Source organism: Astyanax mexicanus, chromosome 15 (genome assembly GCF_023375975.1).
Source record: "Astyanax mexicanus isolate ESR-SI-001 chromosome 15, AstMex3_surface, whole genome shotgun sequence".
Taxonomy (NCBI): Eukaryota; Metazoa; Chordata; class Actinopteri; order Characiformes; family Acestrorhamphidae; genus Astyanax; species Astyanax mexicanus.
Window position 1 is genome coordinate 13,921,972 of NC_064422.1, and position 19,024 is coordinate 13,940,995.

Here is a 19,024-nt window from a genome sequence, read left to right on the forward strand (position 1 = left end):
GAATATTTGGTGTAGTGCACAGCAACAGTATAATTACTGTATGTTATGTAGCAGAGCAGTAATTTTGACCGCAGTGAGATATATGAAGCAGTAAAGACTCTGTATTTTTACACCAGTTAAACTGTTTTTAATTAAATAATTAAATAAAGCTATTTAAATAAAATAAGTGTTTTCTTCAAATTAAACACTGAATGCCTTTTAATGTCCACTGCAGTTTCAGAAGTATTAAACCCTTCATTAAAGCAGCTCCAGTATTTAGTAGAGCACCCATTGGCTGTAATGATCTGCTGTAAAGGTGATAAATAGAGTTCAGCAGAGTTCAGGCCACTCCAGAATCCTCCAGAACTTCTTCTGAAACCAGGCGGGGGTAAAGTCTGTTGGGATCATTTTCCTGTTGGTCCCGTGATGAAGAGAATACCTGATTAAATCTCTCTATGCGGTTTAGGTTTTCAGTGTGAGAGAAAGCAGAAAGCCTCTGATATTATTCTGCAGGCAGATTATAGTTTTCAGTCTATATTTAATTCATCATCCTCCAGACTTACTGCTTATTCAGGGTTTAAGCTGTTAAATATCTGGCTGTAAGAATCTTTCACTGTACCGTCATCTTCATCCAGAGCAGAAATGATCATCATCATCAACATCAACATAAACAGCATTAATAATAATAATAATAATAATAATAATAATAATAATAACTCACCCAGACTTTCTGGAAGATTAAACAGCAGTCCCCATAACAAAACACGTAAAACAGCCCTGAGATCAGTGCTGGAAACACTCCCGTCCTCTCAGTGACGTTTCAGAGCTGAATGAGGAGAAGGTTGAGTTTTCTGTCTCTCTCTGTTTTCAGTACCAGAAACAGGGGAAAGACGTGGAGAAGGTGAAGCAGAGACTGGCTGAGATCGCCAACTACGTGGACAAGGTAAACCTGACCAACACAACCGCACAACCCCAACACGCTTCATCAGTTATTATTCAGTTATTAATGCTGAAGTAGTATTGTAATAACATTAGCAGGCCTGAAAAATACACAGTGACTCATTTTCACTCATTTAAAGTCCAGAATCCAAACAGAGCTCCTGTGTTTGATACATTGTAATAATAATAATAATAATAAATAAAAAAACCTGTTCTGTCTCCCTAAAAGCATAAACATATAGACATTTAATCCTACATTTGTACAGTATTGAGATGGAGATAATACACCAACAGCCATAACATTAGAATCACTGAGCAGTGCATACTGGGAACACCCCACAATATGTGTAGTTTAATATTTTATAACCTTTTTCTTTAAAAAAGTATAAAAATAATACGATAGTAAATAATTTCAGTAGCTAGTTCACTAACTTTCCAGTTCCACCTTATACGTTAACAGTGTATTTGCTTTAAGAACTGCTGAACATCTGCTAATATCATCCACTAACCGCTAAGCGCTAGCTGTGTCTGTGCTCCAGTTCTACAGGGCGCTGAATATCCGCGTGGCTCTGGTGGGTTTGGAGGTGTGGAGTGACTCAGATAAATGTCCCGTCACTCAGGACCCGTTCACCACCCTGCACGAGTTCCTGGACTGGAGGAAACTGAAGCTGCTCCCTCAGAAACCTCACGACAACGCCCAGCTCATCAGGTCAGGAGAGCACGGGTTAATCAGAGAATTCGCTGATTTACATATTAATAACCTGTTTATATATTTATATATTTATACTGTTTTTCTGTAAGAGAAGTGATGTAAGATAACATTTCTTTTTAACATAAAACATAAAAACATAAAAAACGTACAGATGGATAAATATATAACTCTCTCTCTCTCTCTCTCTCTCTCTGTCTGTAGTGGTGTGTATTTTCAGGGCACCACTATCGGTATGGCTCCTATTATGAGCATGTGCACGGCTGAGCAGTCAGGAGGAATTGTTATGGTAAGAGAATCTGCTGGATGTTTAAAAGTTTTTGATTAAAAGTTTTGATGTATCATGTCTGAGAATCGAATTGACCTGTTTAGGAAATCTATTTTTAAATTTAATTTTTAATTCACTCCAATAAAGAGTATTGCTTATTTATTATTATTATTATTATTATTATTATTATTATTATTATTATTATACTATATGTCTGAAAAGAAAGATTGCACATCACAGGGATTTAGTAATTTTGTTATTTGTTCCACTCAGTTGAAAGTATCACTAAGTTTTTAATATTTATACATATTAAAATTTATTTCATACTTTAATCTAAAAAAGTTCATTTCCTGAAAGACACAGAATGGTTGCTGATGTTGTTGGTACTGGTCAATAGCGTTTCTTAGGTGGTTGCTGTGGTGTTAATAACTGGTTAGTAGATTATAACCGAGGTGTTGCTAAGTGGATGCTATGGTGTTCCTCTCAGGAGTCTTGAATACGGACTACAGTCCACAGAGCCGATTAGTGATGTCTTTACTTCCTCCATACAACAACATGTTGTATTATATATGTATATATGAATGAATGTCCTCACAGGGACCCTCCTCTGAACAATAGTCTCTGATCACAGACAGCAGAGATTAGGATGAATAAATCAGGAACATTCTTTAAGCTACACTGAGCTGTGAAAGAGATATCTCCCTCCTCCTGCTTTAATCTGAAGGGTAATTCTCTGAGTTCTCAGCATTTTTTTTACTATCAAACTTCTTTATTACAATATTGAACCTAAAGCTGACAGCTGTCCCAACATCTGCTCCATCAAACAGCCTTCAGCTCATCTGCTTCTCCTTCAGCTCTGCGCTCTATTAAACATTATTCTCTCTTTCCTTTTCTCTTCCTTTACTGTTTATTCTATTGTTTACTTATTTCATTTCTTTGTATTCTTTACATTCCTTTCTTTTCAGTTTATTTTCAGTTCTGTATCAGGATCCAAATTCTTTATTTCTAAGGAAAAACTGAACACTAGAACTGAGAGAAAAAACAAAACATGTTGATCTAAAGTGAAGACATAAACATAGTATAAAAAGATCCTTCATATTTCCTGAAGCTCACGGCGCGTCAGCAATCCACAAGATATACATTCTTCAATGGAAATGTATATACTATTATTTGTATATATTTTAATTACATTATATGGGCTGTTGAAGTTTAGATGTGAGAATTTGTGAGGATTTCAGGCGTCTTTACTGATTGTTAACAGAGTTTAGAACGGAATGAGCTGAAACATTTCTGCTGTATTAAACCGTATTTCAGCAGCTTTTTATTGAGTTTTCCTTGAAGGAATTTATAAACATACAGAAACTAACAAACCCATAAACTGACCTGTAAAACAAACACAACCAGAGAAAGAACTCAGAAACCAGGAGGAAATAGAAACCCGGCAGAAAAACAGAATATTGATAAAGTCACAGGGAGAACACTGAGGACTGGGCGGGTCTAAAGCAGAGAGCAGGAGGATCTAATTTAATCTAATTCAGTTCTTTTCTTTCCCTCTTCCTTCTTTTCCTTTACATTTTCTTTTCTTTCCTTCACTTTATTTTCTCTTTTCTTCTCCTTTTCTCTTTCCTTTAGAATGTTACACAGGTGAAAACAGTGAGCTGTAATGAGACTGCAATTAAAATGACTAAATATCCGAATATAGACAGAGTTTATTACAAAACTATAATATGAGATGTAGATAAGGCTGGATATATGAGGGGATTATTGATGTTAATGTGATGTGTGGGGGGGGGGGGTTAGGGTCTGATGATGATGATGATGATGATGATGATGATGGTGAGGCAGATGGAGATCAGGTTCTTTAGTACAGGTTTAATAATAAATGTACTGCAGGGGTCGGAGGATCACAATAAAGAACAGAAACAGAACCAGAGAAAAAACAGGATTAGAAACAATAAAGTGAAATCCTGGGAAAACCGACAGACAGAAACTGTGCTTAGATACAAACACAGCTTTAATACTAAATACTTTCTAATACATATATATCATATAAACAGAACTAACTATAACCAGGTCAGGGACCTGGTTATATAAGGTGGAGGTAAAAATAACTAAGAAAAGCAGTTATAAACTATTTCTACAGTGAGGTATGCTGGAGACCGGTGTGATATGTCCTTGGATTCTCGTTCAGTCAGAAATGAAAAATAAATGTTGTATTTACATGTTTTTCTACTGTAAAACCTCTGATTTATTAGACATTATTTCATATAGCAAAGATCACCTCTGAATACTTACTAATATAAAATGATTAATGCCCACAAAGCAACAACATACAAAAAGATAATGGAGTATTTTCAGGATTACTGATCTTCTGTTTACAGTGTGATCAAGGAATGAAAATTAGCTGAAATTAAGGTGGTCTGGTGGAGGTGCCCCCTGCCCCAATGCCCTCTGCCCAAATCCCACTGTTCAAATCCCACTGTTCAAATCCAGCATCTTAAAGAAAAGCAGCATCTTTTATTGGATTATTTTTTCAAAGTAGGAGCGTATTAAAGGTAACTCTTTCTCCATCAGTTCTGTTGGTTTTTCAGTCTGTCTGTGTGAAAATCACAAACTAAGTCGTCATCTGACCGAGAGACGGATCTGCTGCAGACCAGCTGCCTGCGGGTAACGCTGGCATCAGTGCCCGCTGTCTCGCCATGCCACATGTTTAAATCTACAGTAAATAAATATACAGATCTCTCTCTCTCTGAGGAACGCTCTGCTGTAGTGTGCATTTAGTTTTGGCAGCATGCAGCAGTTAGAGGACGGTGTGGTCTGGGTTGTGGTTGTGTGAAAGGGATTATGGGACAGTAATGAAAGAGGCGGTTAGTGCTGCTGCTCCATCGATTATTCCCCTCATGTGAAACAGCACTCGGCTGCTTTCTTCTGCAGAAAACTGATGAACATGCGGAGAAATTGGTCAAGTTTAATGTTGGAGGACAGCTGGAGGGTAAATAAATCTCTGCTGCTGTAAAACACTGGAGAGGATCTGGGTTTACTTGTATGGAAAAATGATGAAATTGATCAGTGTATTTATGGTAAAGATGTTGGTTTATCTGTGAGACAGGTGAGTGTAAAGATCAGTGTCTCTGTCTCTTTCTCTCTCTCTCTCTGTCTCTCTCTCTCTGTCTCTCTCTCTCTCTCTCTCTCTCTCTCTCTCTCTCTCAGGATCACTCTGATAACCCTCTCGGAGCCGCGGTGACTCTGGCTCATGAACTGGGACACAACTTTGGGATGAACCATGACACGCCGGAGCGGGGGTGCGGCTGCAGGGTGACGGCGGAGAGAGGAGGCTGCATCATGACTCCGTCCACCGGGTGGGTCTACGCTCACCTGTGTGTGTTTATACCTGTTGGGTCACAGAGGAGCAGTTTTACCAGTTTAGTTGATTTTACAGCATTTTTACCACCAGCACCAACTTCAGAACCTGAGACCATTTCCAGTTTATCAGAGCAGCAGTTATTTCATCACACACAGATATAACGACCCCATCGGCTCCCACAGCTCATCTTTACTACATTAACACATTCTTTTTCTTCTTCTATTGTTAAATATGGTGTGATTGTTTGATCCAGGCTTTTTTGATTGGACCACGTTTTGGTCTTTTGTTCTGAACTGTAGTTTGATCGTAGAACATCTTGTATCCAGAGTATTAAAATCTTAAACAGTTCAGTCCTTCATCTGTTGTGCTCCATAATTTCAATAATAAGCCTTTCTTCAGTAATTACACTAATCACACTCCTTTCTTCACTGAGGAGGAAAGCTCATTACTGAAATCATGTTCAACACTTGAGGATAGTAATAATATAATCATAATGATCTTCAATATATGTGTATAATAGTCAAAGAAACCAACCAAAAATAGAAATATAATATAGTATAATAACTGGAAAGCTCATTAAGAAATTAAAAGAATATAAATGGATATATATAAAAGTGATCAGAACATTCCTCCTACCAACTCAGAATTACACACGGTTACATATTTGCATAGACATGAATAGATACTACTGATAGTATTATAATATAATATTAGTAGTGTAATATAATGAGATATTTTATATTCATATTATTGTGTATTATCTGCACACCTGTGGAAGCTGCTGCACTGTGCAATATATATATATATATTAGGGGTGTCACGATTCTCTAAATCCTCGATTCGATTTCATTTTCGATTTGAGGGTCACGATTCGATTCGATTCTCGATTTTCTTGTTTTTTTTTTCTTGTTATTATTTTATGCCTCATAAAATTTAAATAATATATTTATTATTATTATTATTATTATTATTATTATTATTATTATTATAAATATTATTATTATTATTTATTAAGATATATATGGTAATGCCATCTAGTGACTTTTTTTGGTAGCAACAGTGTGCACTATTAAAACAAGCAGTTTATCAGAGCTGTGTGTGGATGGCTGGTGAAACTGCTCATTACATGAAGCTGCAGTTCTTCATCCAACCACTAGCAGCAGCAGCACCCCGCTCTCTTCACTCAGTCACTACTTCAGTACAGCCCAGCCACGGGCTACAGAGCTCAGCCAGTCCGTTTTTACTGTTTCTGTAAACAAATAAAGGTTTTAACCCCACTAACCGGATAATACAGCTCACTACAGTTCATCTTTCAGCCCAAGCAGCTAACAGCAGCAGGTTAGAACAGTCGACACGGAGTCACTGCTGGGATTACATTATAAACAGGTCAGTTAGCGCGCTGCTAACCTCAGGATGTTTATAACTACGGAGTTTAGTGGACACACCACGGCCGCCAGGTAAGTCTTTTAAAGGCTACTGAAGACTATTAAAGGCTATTAGAGGTTATTGAAAGCATTATTGGGGGGGCAGAAATCAGTACAGGCTGGTTAGATAAGTGATGTGGTGAAACTGTGACTAGCGCTGTCACAGTGATGTTTATTAACGTCATTAAAACAGATTTTGTCAGGTATTGTCTTATAAATATTTACACATAACTTATATCTCTCCTGAAAAGCTTTTATTTTAGTCAGAAACACGCTTGTGTTTACTTTATCTGAGAGAAAGATGTTTTTTTAATTCAATGGAAAGCAACAGGTGTAGTCAATTATAAGTTTAAGATTTTTAATCCACCTCACTGTGATCTATAGTCAGTGTTCTCAAGCCACACTGACAAACGCATTTCAGCGAGTTCACACGCTCTCACCTGCGCGCACCCACCCCTCTGTTAGATACAGATACAAAACCTGCGCGCCCAACCCCCGCCCCCCCTCCCCCGTTGGACAGATAAAAACAGTGATCACACTCCCGCCGACTGCGCTCATGCAGCGGCTCTCTATTTAAATGAATAGGATGCGCTGTGTTGGTGCCGCGCCATTTGCGTAGCGCGCTGCGCTATTTGCGTAGCGCGCGCGGGAGGGATCGTCGATCCTCTTTTTGACTTCGATACTCGAGATCGTGACCTCATTTCGATTCGATTTCGATAAAATATCGAGATCGTGACACCCCTAATATATATATATATATATATATATATATATTGAATATTTAGAAATCTTGAAGGTGTTGATTTGGAACAGGGGCTTCTTTTTGGATTTCAGTATTTCAGTCAGATGGTTTTGGCTGTAGACAGTAGAACTGGTTTTCCAGCAGCTCCGGTTCACAGCAAACCGGTTCTTCGGTTGTTCTTGATCTAAACCAGGTTCTCTGAGCTGATAGTGGGCGTTTGGGTCTTTTCCAGACTTTGGAACTTCTTGAAGTGGATTTACCTTCCATTACCTTTCTGAAACAAACAGAAGTTTAAGGAAGTTTGTAGGAAGGAAGGTGTGTGATTTGGGGGGTGTAAATAAAAGCTTCAGTCTCAGTTGGAGAATTTGTCTCTCGGTAATTAAAGCTGTCAGACTTGTCAATCAGTGCGTCGCTCCAGCATCTGATGATCGTCTGTCTGAGCTGCTTTTGCTTTGTTTCAACACCCAGCGTAGCTGATTACAGCCGTGTTGTTTTTCTATTATTGTTGTGGTTCTAGCTCACGTCACCAGTCCTCATTACCCTCTAATGATCCCCATTTGCTCAGCTGAGCCCGACCACAAGCCCAGCCTTCAGCCAGGACCTCATTATCCCGCTCCAATTGACCCAAAGCTCAGATTAAAGCTGAGACTCTCCAGCAGCACTGACGCCTCTCATATGTCAACATTAATGTTCTGAAATCTGTTGTTTGTGATTCTTTATGTTGAGTTGGGGGAGTGTTAAATGTACACAGAGTTAATGTACGGCCTAGCGCTGACTGACAGCTGTTGGGGGCGTAAAGACATGCTGGGAGGGTTTACAGAAACAGGAAGTGCATTACAGCTGGAGTGAATGGTGTGTTTAGGTAAATACAGTAAATATAAATAGATGCTAAAGAGGTGATGATATGTTGGGATAGACAGAGGAGGATGAACATTTACTGTAAGTCTTTGCGACAGGTAGTTAAATCATACATGTTCACAAGCTGTTGGCATTAATTTTCTATCAGATCCTAAAGACTCAGAGCTTCTTCATTTGTTGGAGTGTCTCTTCTGTTACTCTAAGTGCTTTTTACGAGAGTCTTTCAGACTGTTTACTAATACAACACCTACGGAGAAGTTTACGCCATGCTGTAGTACTGGATAAATCATCACCAATAAATAAAATCACACAGAAGAAAAGAACTCTATTCAGAAAGAGGATAAAAGTTACCAGGAGTAATTCATGATTACTAAATTAGACTGATGTGAACAAAATGTTCTGCATTACACACACAGAAGTGTGGAGTTGTAGAGGTTCCTAATGGTGTTCTGTGATCATCCATCCAATGCAAATTAATAATTTCCATGTAGGGGTGGAGTCTTGATGCATGCGACTCTTGTCAACAAATCCTTAATCATTACATTTAATCACGGTGCCTCCAAACACAGATTGATTGATCAGCTGCATTAAGACATGGTTATCCCTGACCCTCACCGCACTCTCCAACTCCTCCCCCGAGTGTCAGACAGCCGAAAGGATGAAAAATGAAGGAGAAACAGGATTTTTACAGCGTCTCCCTCGTTCCTCTCCTCCGCAGGTCAGGGAGGCCGAGGTGTTCATCCATATTTAAAGCAGGAGATCCGTCAGCAGGACCAGAGGAATACTTTACCATCTTTAAGCTTCTTCCACTGTGCCGAGTGATGGAGCACAAACCTGCCACTAAACTCAGAGCCCGAGAGCGGCGGGACTCGAGAGGCGGAGTTTAAATCCTATCTCAGAATCCGTGATCTAGAGAACAGCTTGCGCTTCTGAAAGGGAGGAACTATCAGCTCCTTAGTTTAATTAATGAGTAATTATGAGTAAAAGCCGTTCATTAAAGAGTGTTTTTAGTAAATTTGACACAGTAAAAGCAGATAATTAAAAGATCTAGCTGTAGTTAGCCCTGTCACAATAAATAAAAAATAAAATAATAAGATAAAAAAGTACCTTTATTTGGTAAAATGTCCTCCATCACACCCAAACAAACTCAAGTAAATATAACCCACAGCCCAGTGCGACTCTAGTTGCTTCACTTTAGTAATAATAATACTAATACGTTTAATTTATGTTGTGCCTTTCACAAACCCAAGGTCTGTGTTGCCTCAGCTTTTTTTCACTTTGGTTTGTATTGTTTTGAACAGAATCTACAGGTGTCTATCGGGTATGTATCGCCTAATTCAACAGTGTGACTACTGACTACAGCAGCAGTAAAACTGTAGAGTGTGTAGCCTACTGGTCTTATCATAAAACAGAACACAGACAAGAGTACAACATAATTATCACAACTATCTAGATTACACTGCAGACCCCAGCAAGGAAACAGTTGTCTCTGGTGATGGTCCGGTGATAATGGAAACTGTGTGGCAGCAGATCAGTCAGTGTGCAGCTTTTTAAAACACAAACAAATAAAATATGCATGACCATTTTGTGATCTGTGTTTTTATTAATGACATAAATCAATAAAAACTTTTCTGTTCAGTTGAACTTGCATATTCATGGCAGCCTTGTCTCTGAGTCCCTGCTGTGATTGGCTGCAGGCTGTAGTGCACTGTGTACATAAATATATTTATATATATGTTTCTCAAATGCACACAGTTACTCACAGACTACTTGAAACCCTTCTCTATACATAAAATCCTCAGGAAAAGAGAGAGGGAGAGAGAGAGAGATGGATGTCTTCATATCGTAAATATCTCTTTATCTCAGTGGAGTCAGCAGTTTGCTGGAATCACACTACTGGAACGAGTGCTGCAGTTTGATTGGTTAATCGATTAGTGCTTTAATCCACACCGATGGAGAGCAGAGGAGATGAGATCAGCAAAGATGAACTGATGGACTCTTCATTCATCCGCCTGAACTCATCTTCATTCATTTCACACTTTAACTCTCTCTCTCTCCCACATTATAAACCTGATTACTTCGCATGTTTAAATATATAAAGAAAAATGTGCATAAAATGGAATGAACACAAGTTTCCTTCTATAATATAAAAAGATCAGCCTGCAGAAGCTGAGGAGCAGATTTTACTGCTTTCAGATGATCTAAGCTGGTGTTTTATGGGTACAGTGACTGAAAAGATCCAGGAGAAAATATAAATATAAATATACTGTATGTTGCATTAGAGAGATGTTGGTGATTCTAAACACTTAAACGCTTTAAATCATATTAAACTCAGCGGTTAAACTGGACTCTGCCGTTTTGTGGTTAAACTTTAGAGATTAATCTGGGTTTCATGTTCCTCACAAACCATTTCAGCTCAGATCATTTATTATTAACATCACACCACCGCAGATAAACAGCATTTAGGTTAAAAAAGAAAATTTTATCAAAACAAATTTCATCATCTTCTTCTCTTTTGATCTCCTCTCTGCAGGTACCCCTTCCCGACGGTCTTCAGTTCCTGCAGTAAGAAGGATCTGTTGGGGAGTCTGGAGAAGGGGGTGGGCATGTGTCTCTTCAACATGCCGGAGGTGAAGGTTCTATACGGGGGTCAGAAGTGTGGGAACGGATACGTGGAGGAAGGAGAGGAGTGTGACTGTGGAGATCTGGAGGTACGTCTGCAGTACCTGAAAATTTACACGCATTAATATAAAGTTACTGAGGATCCCGATTCTAGATGTTGGAATATTTGTATGTGTAGATGTTCAAATACACATACTGTACATATACTGTACACAGATCAGCCATAACATTAAAACCACCTACCTTATATTCTGTAAGATCTCCACTTAAACGTCCTGTGATAGCAGGCACCAAGACTTTGGTCCTCAAAGTCCTGAAGTCCTCTAATTTGTGAGGTGGAGCATCAGTGAAATTTAGACACACACACACACACACACATACACACACACACATGCACACACACATACTCGCACGCGCAGAGAACAGAATCAAATCTCAGTATAACTGATGTGGTTATTAATGGGTTAAAGCTCCTCTCTCTCTCTCTCTCTCTCTCTCTCTCTCTCTCTCTCTGCAGGAGTGTGTGAACCCGTGCTGTAATGCGAGTACCTGCACTCTGAAGGGAAATGCAGTTTGTGCTCATGGTCAGTGTTGTGAAGATTGTCAGGTAAAAGCACCACATTTATTAATCAAGTTAAAATACGTATTAATAACAATAATATATAATAACCAAAACAGACACACACTAACTGTGTGTGTGTGTGTGTGTGTAGCTGAAGCCTGCAGGTACTCCGTGTCGAGAGTCCAGTAACTGGTGTGATCTGCCCGAGTTCTGCACGGGTTCTGATCCGCACTGTCCACCAAACGTTTACCTGCACGACGGGCACACCTGCCACAGTGTGGACGGGCACTGCTACAACGGCATCTGCCAAACTCACGAGCAGCAGTGCATCACACTGTGGGGGCAGGGTGAGTTTACCTCACACTAACCACTAAAATATTCACCAGTTTCATCCCCACTTACACCCCGACCCAAACATTACCCACAGAACAATTAATAAACACAAAGATTCTGAACCAGACAGACAGAGAGAGAGAGAGAGACATTTATTTCACATCAAGTATTTGAACAGCCGTTTAGCTCAAACAGGAGGAGTATATTTGATAGTTGGGTCAGTTTGAGATGCTAAACCACACCTCCTGGATGAGTTGTCCATGCCCATTTGGAGTAATTTCAGTAAGCTGGTCACTCCTGGGAAGGTTCACCAGTTTAGGAAAGGTGTTTAGGGTTGTGATTCAGGGGAGATAAGCAAATTTACTTCTATAAAAAGAAAAAAATTTTCACCCAGATTTCACATTAAATACAGAGGATAGTAACACCTAGCTTGTGTGTGTGTGTGTGTGTGTGTGTGTGTGTGTGTGTGTGTGTGTGTGTGTGTGTGTGTGTGTGTGTGCGTGTGTGTGTGTGTGTGTGTGTGTGTGTCCTATAGGTGCTAAGGCAGCTCCAGGTATCTGTTTTGAGAGGGTGAACTCTGCAGGAGATCCGTATGGAAACTGTGGAAAAGACTCTAAGGGCTCCTTCGCTAAATGTGAAGAGCGGTGAGAATAAGCTTTACTTTCTTCTTCTCTACTTAAAAAAAGAAAAATAGATGCAGCAAAAAATGGTTTCTAGCTGCTCACTATAGTGTTGTTTGGTGGTAGCAAAGGTATTGATAAGTGGTTGCTAAGGTTTCCAAGGTGGTTGATGCTAGAGCAGTGTCCACAAACTTGAGAGAGAGAGAAAAAAAAAGGAAAAAAGAGTTGATTAGTTACAAAAACATTTTTTCTCTCTCTCTTTCTCTCTCTGTCTCTCTCTCTGTCTCTCTCTCTGTCTCTCTCTCTCTCTCTCTGTCTCTGTCTCTCAGTATAGTTGGTCGGTGTGTCTCATTATTTAATATGTTTGTTAGTTTGTGAAACAGTGATCAGCTGATTAATCTGCACGTGTTTCCTAAAAAATCTTCATCTATAACTGCTGATTAATATTAAATCAAATACAATCAAGTAGACATCTCTTAAATTTGCATTTACTAAACATTAGTGACGGTGATAGTAATAGTGATGTTTTTGTGGATGTTTAGGAATTTAGGATTAAACTATTGAAAATGTTTTAATAAAATAAATCTGCCACTGGATGAGGTTTCTAATAAAAATGGATGCTGTAAAATGTTTGATATTTTTAATACTTTTTAAGTAGGAACTTGAATTTGAAGGGAGAGATGCCTGTTTACCTCTAAATAAAGTGCTTTATCAAATTAAAGATACTTTTCAGATCATGTTGCTTTTTATTTTTTAACTTATCAAACTGCAAACAGGACATTTATTGAGTTTTAAGTCGTTGTTATTTGATGTATAAATTGCCAGACAGTTTGTTGTGTCCTTCTAACCCTCTTTAGCCATTTTACTTGTTCTGGTCTAAAGTTAGTTTTTAGCTTTTTTAACAAATTTTCCGCTTTTTTACCACAGTCGGCCTTTTTAGTCTCACTTTCACGTTGTCCTGAAGTTTTTTTTTATTTTTAAACTCAAAAGATTTTTTCTACTCGACAGTGTTTATGTAAACGTAGGGGGTGTAAATATAAAAATTCAGTGTAACAGTTTATGTTTTCCATTTGATTTTATTTGTAAGAATCATAAAGTAAAATATGTGCCTGTTTGGTTTTTCAGAGATGCTAAATGTGGAAAGATCCAGTGTCAGGGCGGAGCTAATCGCCCAGTGATCGGCACTAACGCCGTCTCCATCGAGACCAACATCCCCCTGCAGGAGGGGGGGCGGATCCTGTGCCGGGGGACCCACGTATACCTGGGGGACGACATGCCGGACCCGGGACTGGTTCTGACCGGGACTAAGTGTGGGGAGGACATGGTGAGAGAGACTGAGAATATAATTATAAACATTAACATGCTGAGTGGTGTAACTGTCTAAACGTTGCCCAACTATCAGCAGATCACTTTGTTGGTTCTTGGAGACGTTATACAGAATCTGCTCTCTGTGTGTTTTGTAGGACCACTGCCCCCTTCACTCAGCACAATGCTTTATTATCTATTAGCTAATGAAGCTGATTATGATTCTTCTCAAAGCGTGTTGAGCTCTTAGTGTGCATTAATGGCAGTTAGAGAAGAAACAGCTGAAAAGCTTTATGATAACTAAGAATTACTCATGCATCCTGTGATACAGGAAGTTCTAACTAGTGTGTGAAAAGTAAAAATGACTAAATTAGGGGAATATTTGGGACAAATTATCGGAAATCTTTGCCAGTCATGATTTAGGAAGTATAAACTTTGTGATTTGTGTTGGGTAAATCCTCACATATGAGATTAATTTGAGGAGGAGATGGAAATAGAGAAATTCCAGCTGAAACAGGTTTATTTATCTTCAGTATGAGTTACTGTAAAACTCCAGCGTCCTGCAGGCGTCCCGTTACAGTAATTCATGTTAAACTTGGATTTTCTAGAAAAATATTGGGACACTGCTCATTCATTGTTTCATCAGTAATATTAAAAATAGTTTATACTGCTTTTGTTGGAGTAACTGTTTCTATTGTCCAGAGGAGACACATGTGCTAGATTTCTGAGCGCAGCTGTAATTTGGATGTGGTGGAACGAGTTTCCTGCTGAGTTATGGAGGAAAAGCTTCACACTCTCTCTCTCTGTCTCTGTAGATGTGTCTGAACCGGCAGTGTCAGAACGTCAGTGTGTTTGGTGTTTACGAGTGTTCAGTGAAGTGCAGTGGACGTGGGGTAAGTTTATAGATTTCACTGCATGTTTCTCTCTCTGTCTCCAAACACCTCAGTCAGTTCAGGGTAACAGTTTATTCTGCTCCGCCTTAAAGATCTATTTATCGGGTCGGCGGGGAGTGCCGGGCTCGGGTCGGTGCTGAGTAACTGTATTTTTGCACATTCTAATATATATATAACCCACTGTGTGTGTGTGTGTGTGTATGTGTGTGTGTGTGTTACCTGGGCAGGTATGTAATAATAAGAAGAACTGTCACTGTGAGGAGCACTGGGCTCCTCCGTTCTGTGATAAAGCTGGATTTGGAGGCAGTGTGGACAGCGGACCCATGAGACTGGCAGGTACAGCAGTGTGTGTATAGTGTGTGTATAGTTTGTGTATATAGTGTGTGTGTGTGTGTGTGTGTTACAGATGGTGGGAGTGTGAGGGTGGGGACGGTGTGTATAGTTTGTGTATATTGTGTGTGTGTGTGTGTGTGTGTGTTACAGACAGTGGGAGTGTGAGGGTGGGGACGGTGTGTATAGTGTGTGTATAGTTTGTGTATATAGTGTGTGTGTGTGTGTTACAGACGGTGGGAGTGAGGGTGGGGACGGTGTGTATAGTGTGTGTATAGTTTGTGTATATAGTGTGTGTGTGTGTTACAGACGGTGGGAGTGAGGGTGGGGACGGTGTGTATAGTGTGTGTATAGTGTGTGTATAGTTTGTGTATATAGTGTGTGTGTGTGTGTGTGTATTACAGACGGTGGGAGTGTGAGGGTGGGGACGGTGTGTATAGTTTGTGTATATAGTGTGTGTGTGTGTGTGTTACAGACGGTGGGAGTGTGAGGGTGGGGACGGTGTGTATAGTTTGTGTAGTGTGTGTGTGTGTGTGTGTGTTACAGACGGTGGGAGTGTGAGGGTGGGGACGGTGTGTATAGTTTGTGTAGTGTGTGTGTGTGTGTGTGTGTTACAGACGGTGGGAGTGTGAGGGTGGGGACGGTGTGTATAGTGTGTGTATAGTTTGTGTATATAGTGTGTGTGTGTGTGTTACAGACGGTGGGAGTGTGAGGGTGGGGACGGTGTGTACAGTGTGTGTATAGTTTGTGTATATAGTGTGTGTGTGTGTGTGTGTGTTACAGACGGTGGGAGTGTGAGGGTGTGGACGGTGTGTATAGTGTGTGTATATATATATATATAGTGTGTGTGTGTGTGTTACAGACGGTGGGAGTGTGAGGGTGGGGACGGTGGTGGCGTTCTTGTGTTTGATGATTGTGGGAACGATCGTCTGCATTAAGAGGAAGACTCTGGCTGGACTCTTCATCAGCAACAAGGAAAACTCCATAGAGAAGCTCAGGTACAGAAATGAAAGCGTAACTACACCCCCTGATTTTAGCTCCACCCTCAGATCAAATCTGAAAAATGCTAAAAATGGGAACAGTAGTTTGGGAGGGGCACTGAGTGATGTATGGGTTTAGAGGGAGGGGCAGAAGGCAGAGTGGTATTATTGATTGACTGATTTGCATATTGTACCATATTACACGGAAACATAATCCTCATCTCTAGCACAGCTGAGCCTGTGCTGATTCCTGAACAGTTTATTAAAGTTATTGAATATTATCTTATTAGCTATTTTTTTATCAAGTTTATTTTTTTTCTGTAATAAAACCATAATAACTAAGTAATACACTCTTTCTAAACTATTTAAATGTATAAAAGTTTCATTGTGTTCTTTTATTGTTTTTTAACAGGTCAGTGGGACCCAATGGATCAGCCAGTCCTGGACACACATTCCCAACCAGCCAATCACACGTCAGCACACACACACACTCCGCATGCAGAGCATCACCACAGTGCCAAGCACCAGCCATACCACAAAGTGCCTGTTTATATAAGGTGGGTTAATCAGCCAGTACACACACACATCCAACACACACACACGCACACACATCCAACACACACGCGCACACACACATACACATACACTTTAATTAGCATTTTTGATCTTGGGCTCCCCCTACTGTCTGGAGGTGTAGTTTGTGCACTGAGACGCTGTTTACATGTAATTTTGAGGAATTCCCACCTTCCCCTGCTTTTTGCCGTGGGAATGTGAGCAGGAAACCTGGAGCACTACAGTCTGGTACTGTGTGATGTTTAGCAGTCAATCCAGGTTCTGTTTGGGATCTGGTGACGGTCAGGTTTGAGGATGAAGGCTCGTAGTGATGAGCGACACACTGTCCAAACAACCTGCTGGTATGATGATCTGTGAGCGTCACCCTTAGTAGTGATACGAATTGTCAGAACTTCCAGCTGATAGCAGCAGCATTTTTCAGCAGGATAATGTTCACCCACACACAGCAAGGGTTCCCAGGAACACAATCTCACATTTCTGATTTCTGAAGGAGCATCTCCTTGGTAATTCATTGCCAATCAGCTGGGTGTTCATCAGAATACAGAACCTGTTCCTCTCCATTTTTAACTGAATCTCATCTCATATCCAGAATAGAGGATCCAACAGAGAACCAGAGCCCACTTTTCCTTTCACTCTAATATTATAAACCAACTAATATTATCATCACGTTCACACAGATAAATATTCACTCCATTCAAACAATGAACCTTTATGTATTACACAAATTAATCATTTAATAATCTCTCTCTCTCTCTCTCTCTCTCTCTCTGTCTCTCTCTGTCTCTCTCTCTCTGTCTCTCTCTCTCTCTGTCTCTCTCTCTGTCTCTCTCTCTCTCTTTCTCTCTCTCTGTCTCTCTCTCTCTCTCTCTCTCTCTCTCTCTCTCTCCAGTCTGCTCTAGGAGTGGATTCTCTGGTGGGGTCGGTTTCTCTGCGGCGGCTCCCTCAGTGTCCTCCTCTCCACCTGACCCACCCTCTGCCCTTCACCCTGACCCCCCCTCCCCCTGCTCCACCCCCACACCGCGCCCCGCCTCCTCCTCTACCACACACACACTCACACACACACACTCTCTCACACACACACACACACACCTGCCCACACACTCCCAAACTCAGAGCGCACCACCCTCGCCCCCCCTCCCCGCCGCTCCACAGCCTGAGCTGCCAGAACTCCTGCAGGACGGCTCTGGTCAGTAAACTCCTTCTCTTATTACATTAAAGTTTAAATTATTTAGTTCAATCATTTTTAAAACTTCAGGCAAAAGGTCTTTTATACCACAGTTTGTCCTTTAAAACAGTAGTAAATGAGTTATAAACTGTTATGACTAATATTGTGGAAAATGTTACGTTTGTTGCTCCTCCCCCTCAAATGTTACACTTTATTCCAGTCATAAATAGAACTAGAACTCTAAAGCGCTGCCACTATGATCGGGAGATCGCTGGTTTGAATCCAAGTTATGCAGCTTGTCATCAGCTGCAGGAGCCCTGAGATGTGGAGTAGCCCTGAGCTGTGGAGCTGTGGAGTAGCGGAGCTGTGGAGTAGCGGAGCTGTGGAGTAGCGGAGCTGTGGAGTAGTGGAGCTGTGGAGTAGTGGAGCTGTGGAGTAGCGGAGCTGTGGAGTAGCGGAGCTGTGGAGTAGCGGAGCTGTGGAGCTGTGGAGTAGCGGAGCTGTGGAGTAGTGGAGCTGTGGAGTAGTGGAGCTGTGGAGTAGCGGAGCTGTGGAGTAGCGGAGCTGTGGAGTAGCGGAGCTGTGGAGCTGTGGAGTAGTGGAGCTGTGGAGTAGCGAAGCTGTGGAGTAGCGGAGCTGTGGAGTAGTAATGAACAGAGTATTGACCGGCCGAAACAAAGTAAATCAGCACAGATGTCCTCAGCCCGGCCTCCTGAACCCGCCAGCAGACTGAAAATGAACCCGAGTGCTATTAAATAACACAGTGAGCAAACAGAGATCTGCCGCCGCCGGCACAGAGCGAGCAGCATTAGAGCGGCAGTGCCGGGGGCAGCCCCACAGGAAATAAAGCCGCCCGGCTGACAGATTGTGGTTACTGCAGCGCACCCCCGGTGCTGAAGTGCTTCTGGGTCTGCGGTCCTGTTCATTTACACACACACACACACACACACAAACACACACATACACACCCATGTGCTGCCTGCTACACAACCTCTTCTCTCATTTATTAATTCATTTATTTATTTATACCTCGCTTTCTCACGAGGCTTCAGTGCATTACCAACAAAACTATATGCATCATAATTAACCTAAACAACAAACAAATAAACCTGACTGCTTAAAACCAGATATTACAGCAGTAATTAAATGTTTAATTAACACGAGGATGTACAGTGTAGGACTTTCTATGTTCTAATCCAGTGTTAATCACTGCTTTTGTATAGAAAAGAGTTTATTAAATATAAATAAATATAAAATTGGGTATTATAAAATAGTTATTCTGCTTTTGTTGGAGTAAATGTCTCTAGGTTTATATACAAAAGAAATTTAGGAGGTGACAAAAATAAAAAAAAACAAGA

General features: G+C 40.6%; 2 protein-coding genes across 26 annotated transcripts in view; both read left to right on the top strand.

The window, feature by feature from the left end:
• The window catches only part of LOC103040611 (disintegrin and metalloproteinase domain-containing protein 12), a 75,192-nt gene that overhangs the window by 54,190 nt on the left and 1,978 nt on the right, over window positions 1-19,024 (top strand). For 2 of the 3 annotated variants that reach the window (XM_049464383.1, XM_049464382.1), the window contains exons 8-21: window positions 851-922; window positions 1,458-1,627; window positions 1,832-1,916; window positions 5,106-5,254; window positions 10,817-10,994; window positions 11,423-11,512; window positions 11,619-11,814; window positions 12,336-12,444; window positions 13,546-13,744; window positions 14,541-14,618; window positions 14,846-14,954; window positions 15,811-15,946; window positions 16,341-16,485; window positions 17,391-17,687. In XM_049464383.1, the coding sequence (XP_049320340.1) occupies window positions 851-922; window positions 1,458-1,627; window positions 1,832-1,916; window positions 5,106-5,254; window positions 10,817-10,994; window positions 11,423-11,512; window positions 11,619-11,814; window positions 12,336-12,444; window positions 13,546-13,744; window positions 14,541-14,618; window positions 14,846-14,954; window positions 15,811-15,946; window positions 16,341-16,485; window positions 17,391-17,687 (2,013 nt within the window). Of the gene's footprint in view, window positions 1-850; window positions 923-1,457; window positions 1,628-1,831; window positions 1,917-5,105; window positions 5,255-10,816; window positions 10,995-11,422; window positions 11,513-11,618; window positions 11,815-12,335; window positions 12,445-13,545; window positions 13,745-14,540; window positions 14,619-14,845; window positions 14,955-15,645; window positions 15,721-15,810; window positions 15,947-16,340; window positions 16,486-17,390; window positions 17,688-19,024 lie in introns of those variants that run through there. The other variant, XM_049464384.1, reaches the window with a different exon arrangement.
• LOC111190116 (scavenger receptor cysteine-rich type 1 protein M130) overlaps window positions 6,595-19,024 on the top strand; it is a 76,387-nt gene continuing 63,957 nt past the window's right edge. For 9 of the 23 annotated variants that reach the window (XR_007424302.1, XR_007424298.1, XR_007424301.1 and 6 more), the window contains exon 1: window positions 6,613-6,716. The gene's annotated coding sequence lies outside the window, so the exon portion shown is untranslated. Of the gene's footprint in view, window positions 6,717-19,024 lie in introns of all 23 variants that reach the window. The other 14 variants (XM_049464370.1, XM_049464378.1, XM_049464379.1 and 11 more) reach the window with 8 other exon arrangements.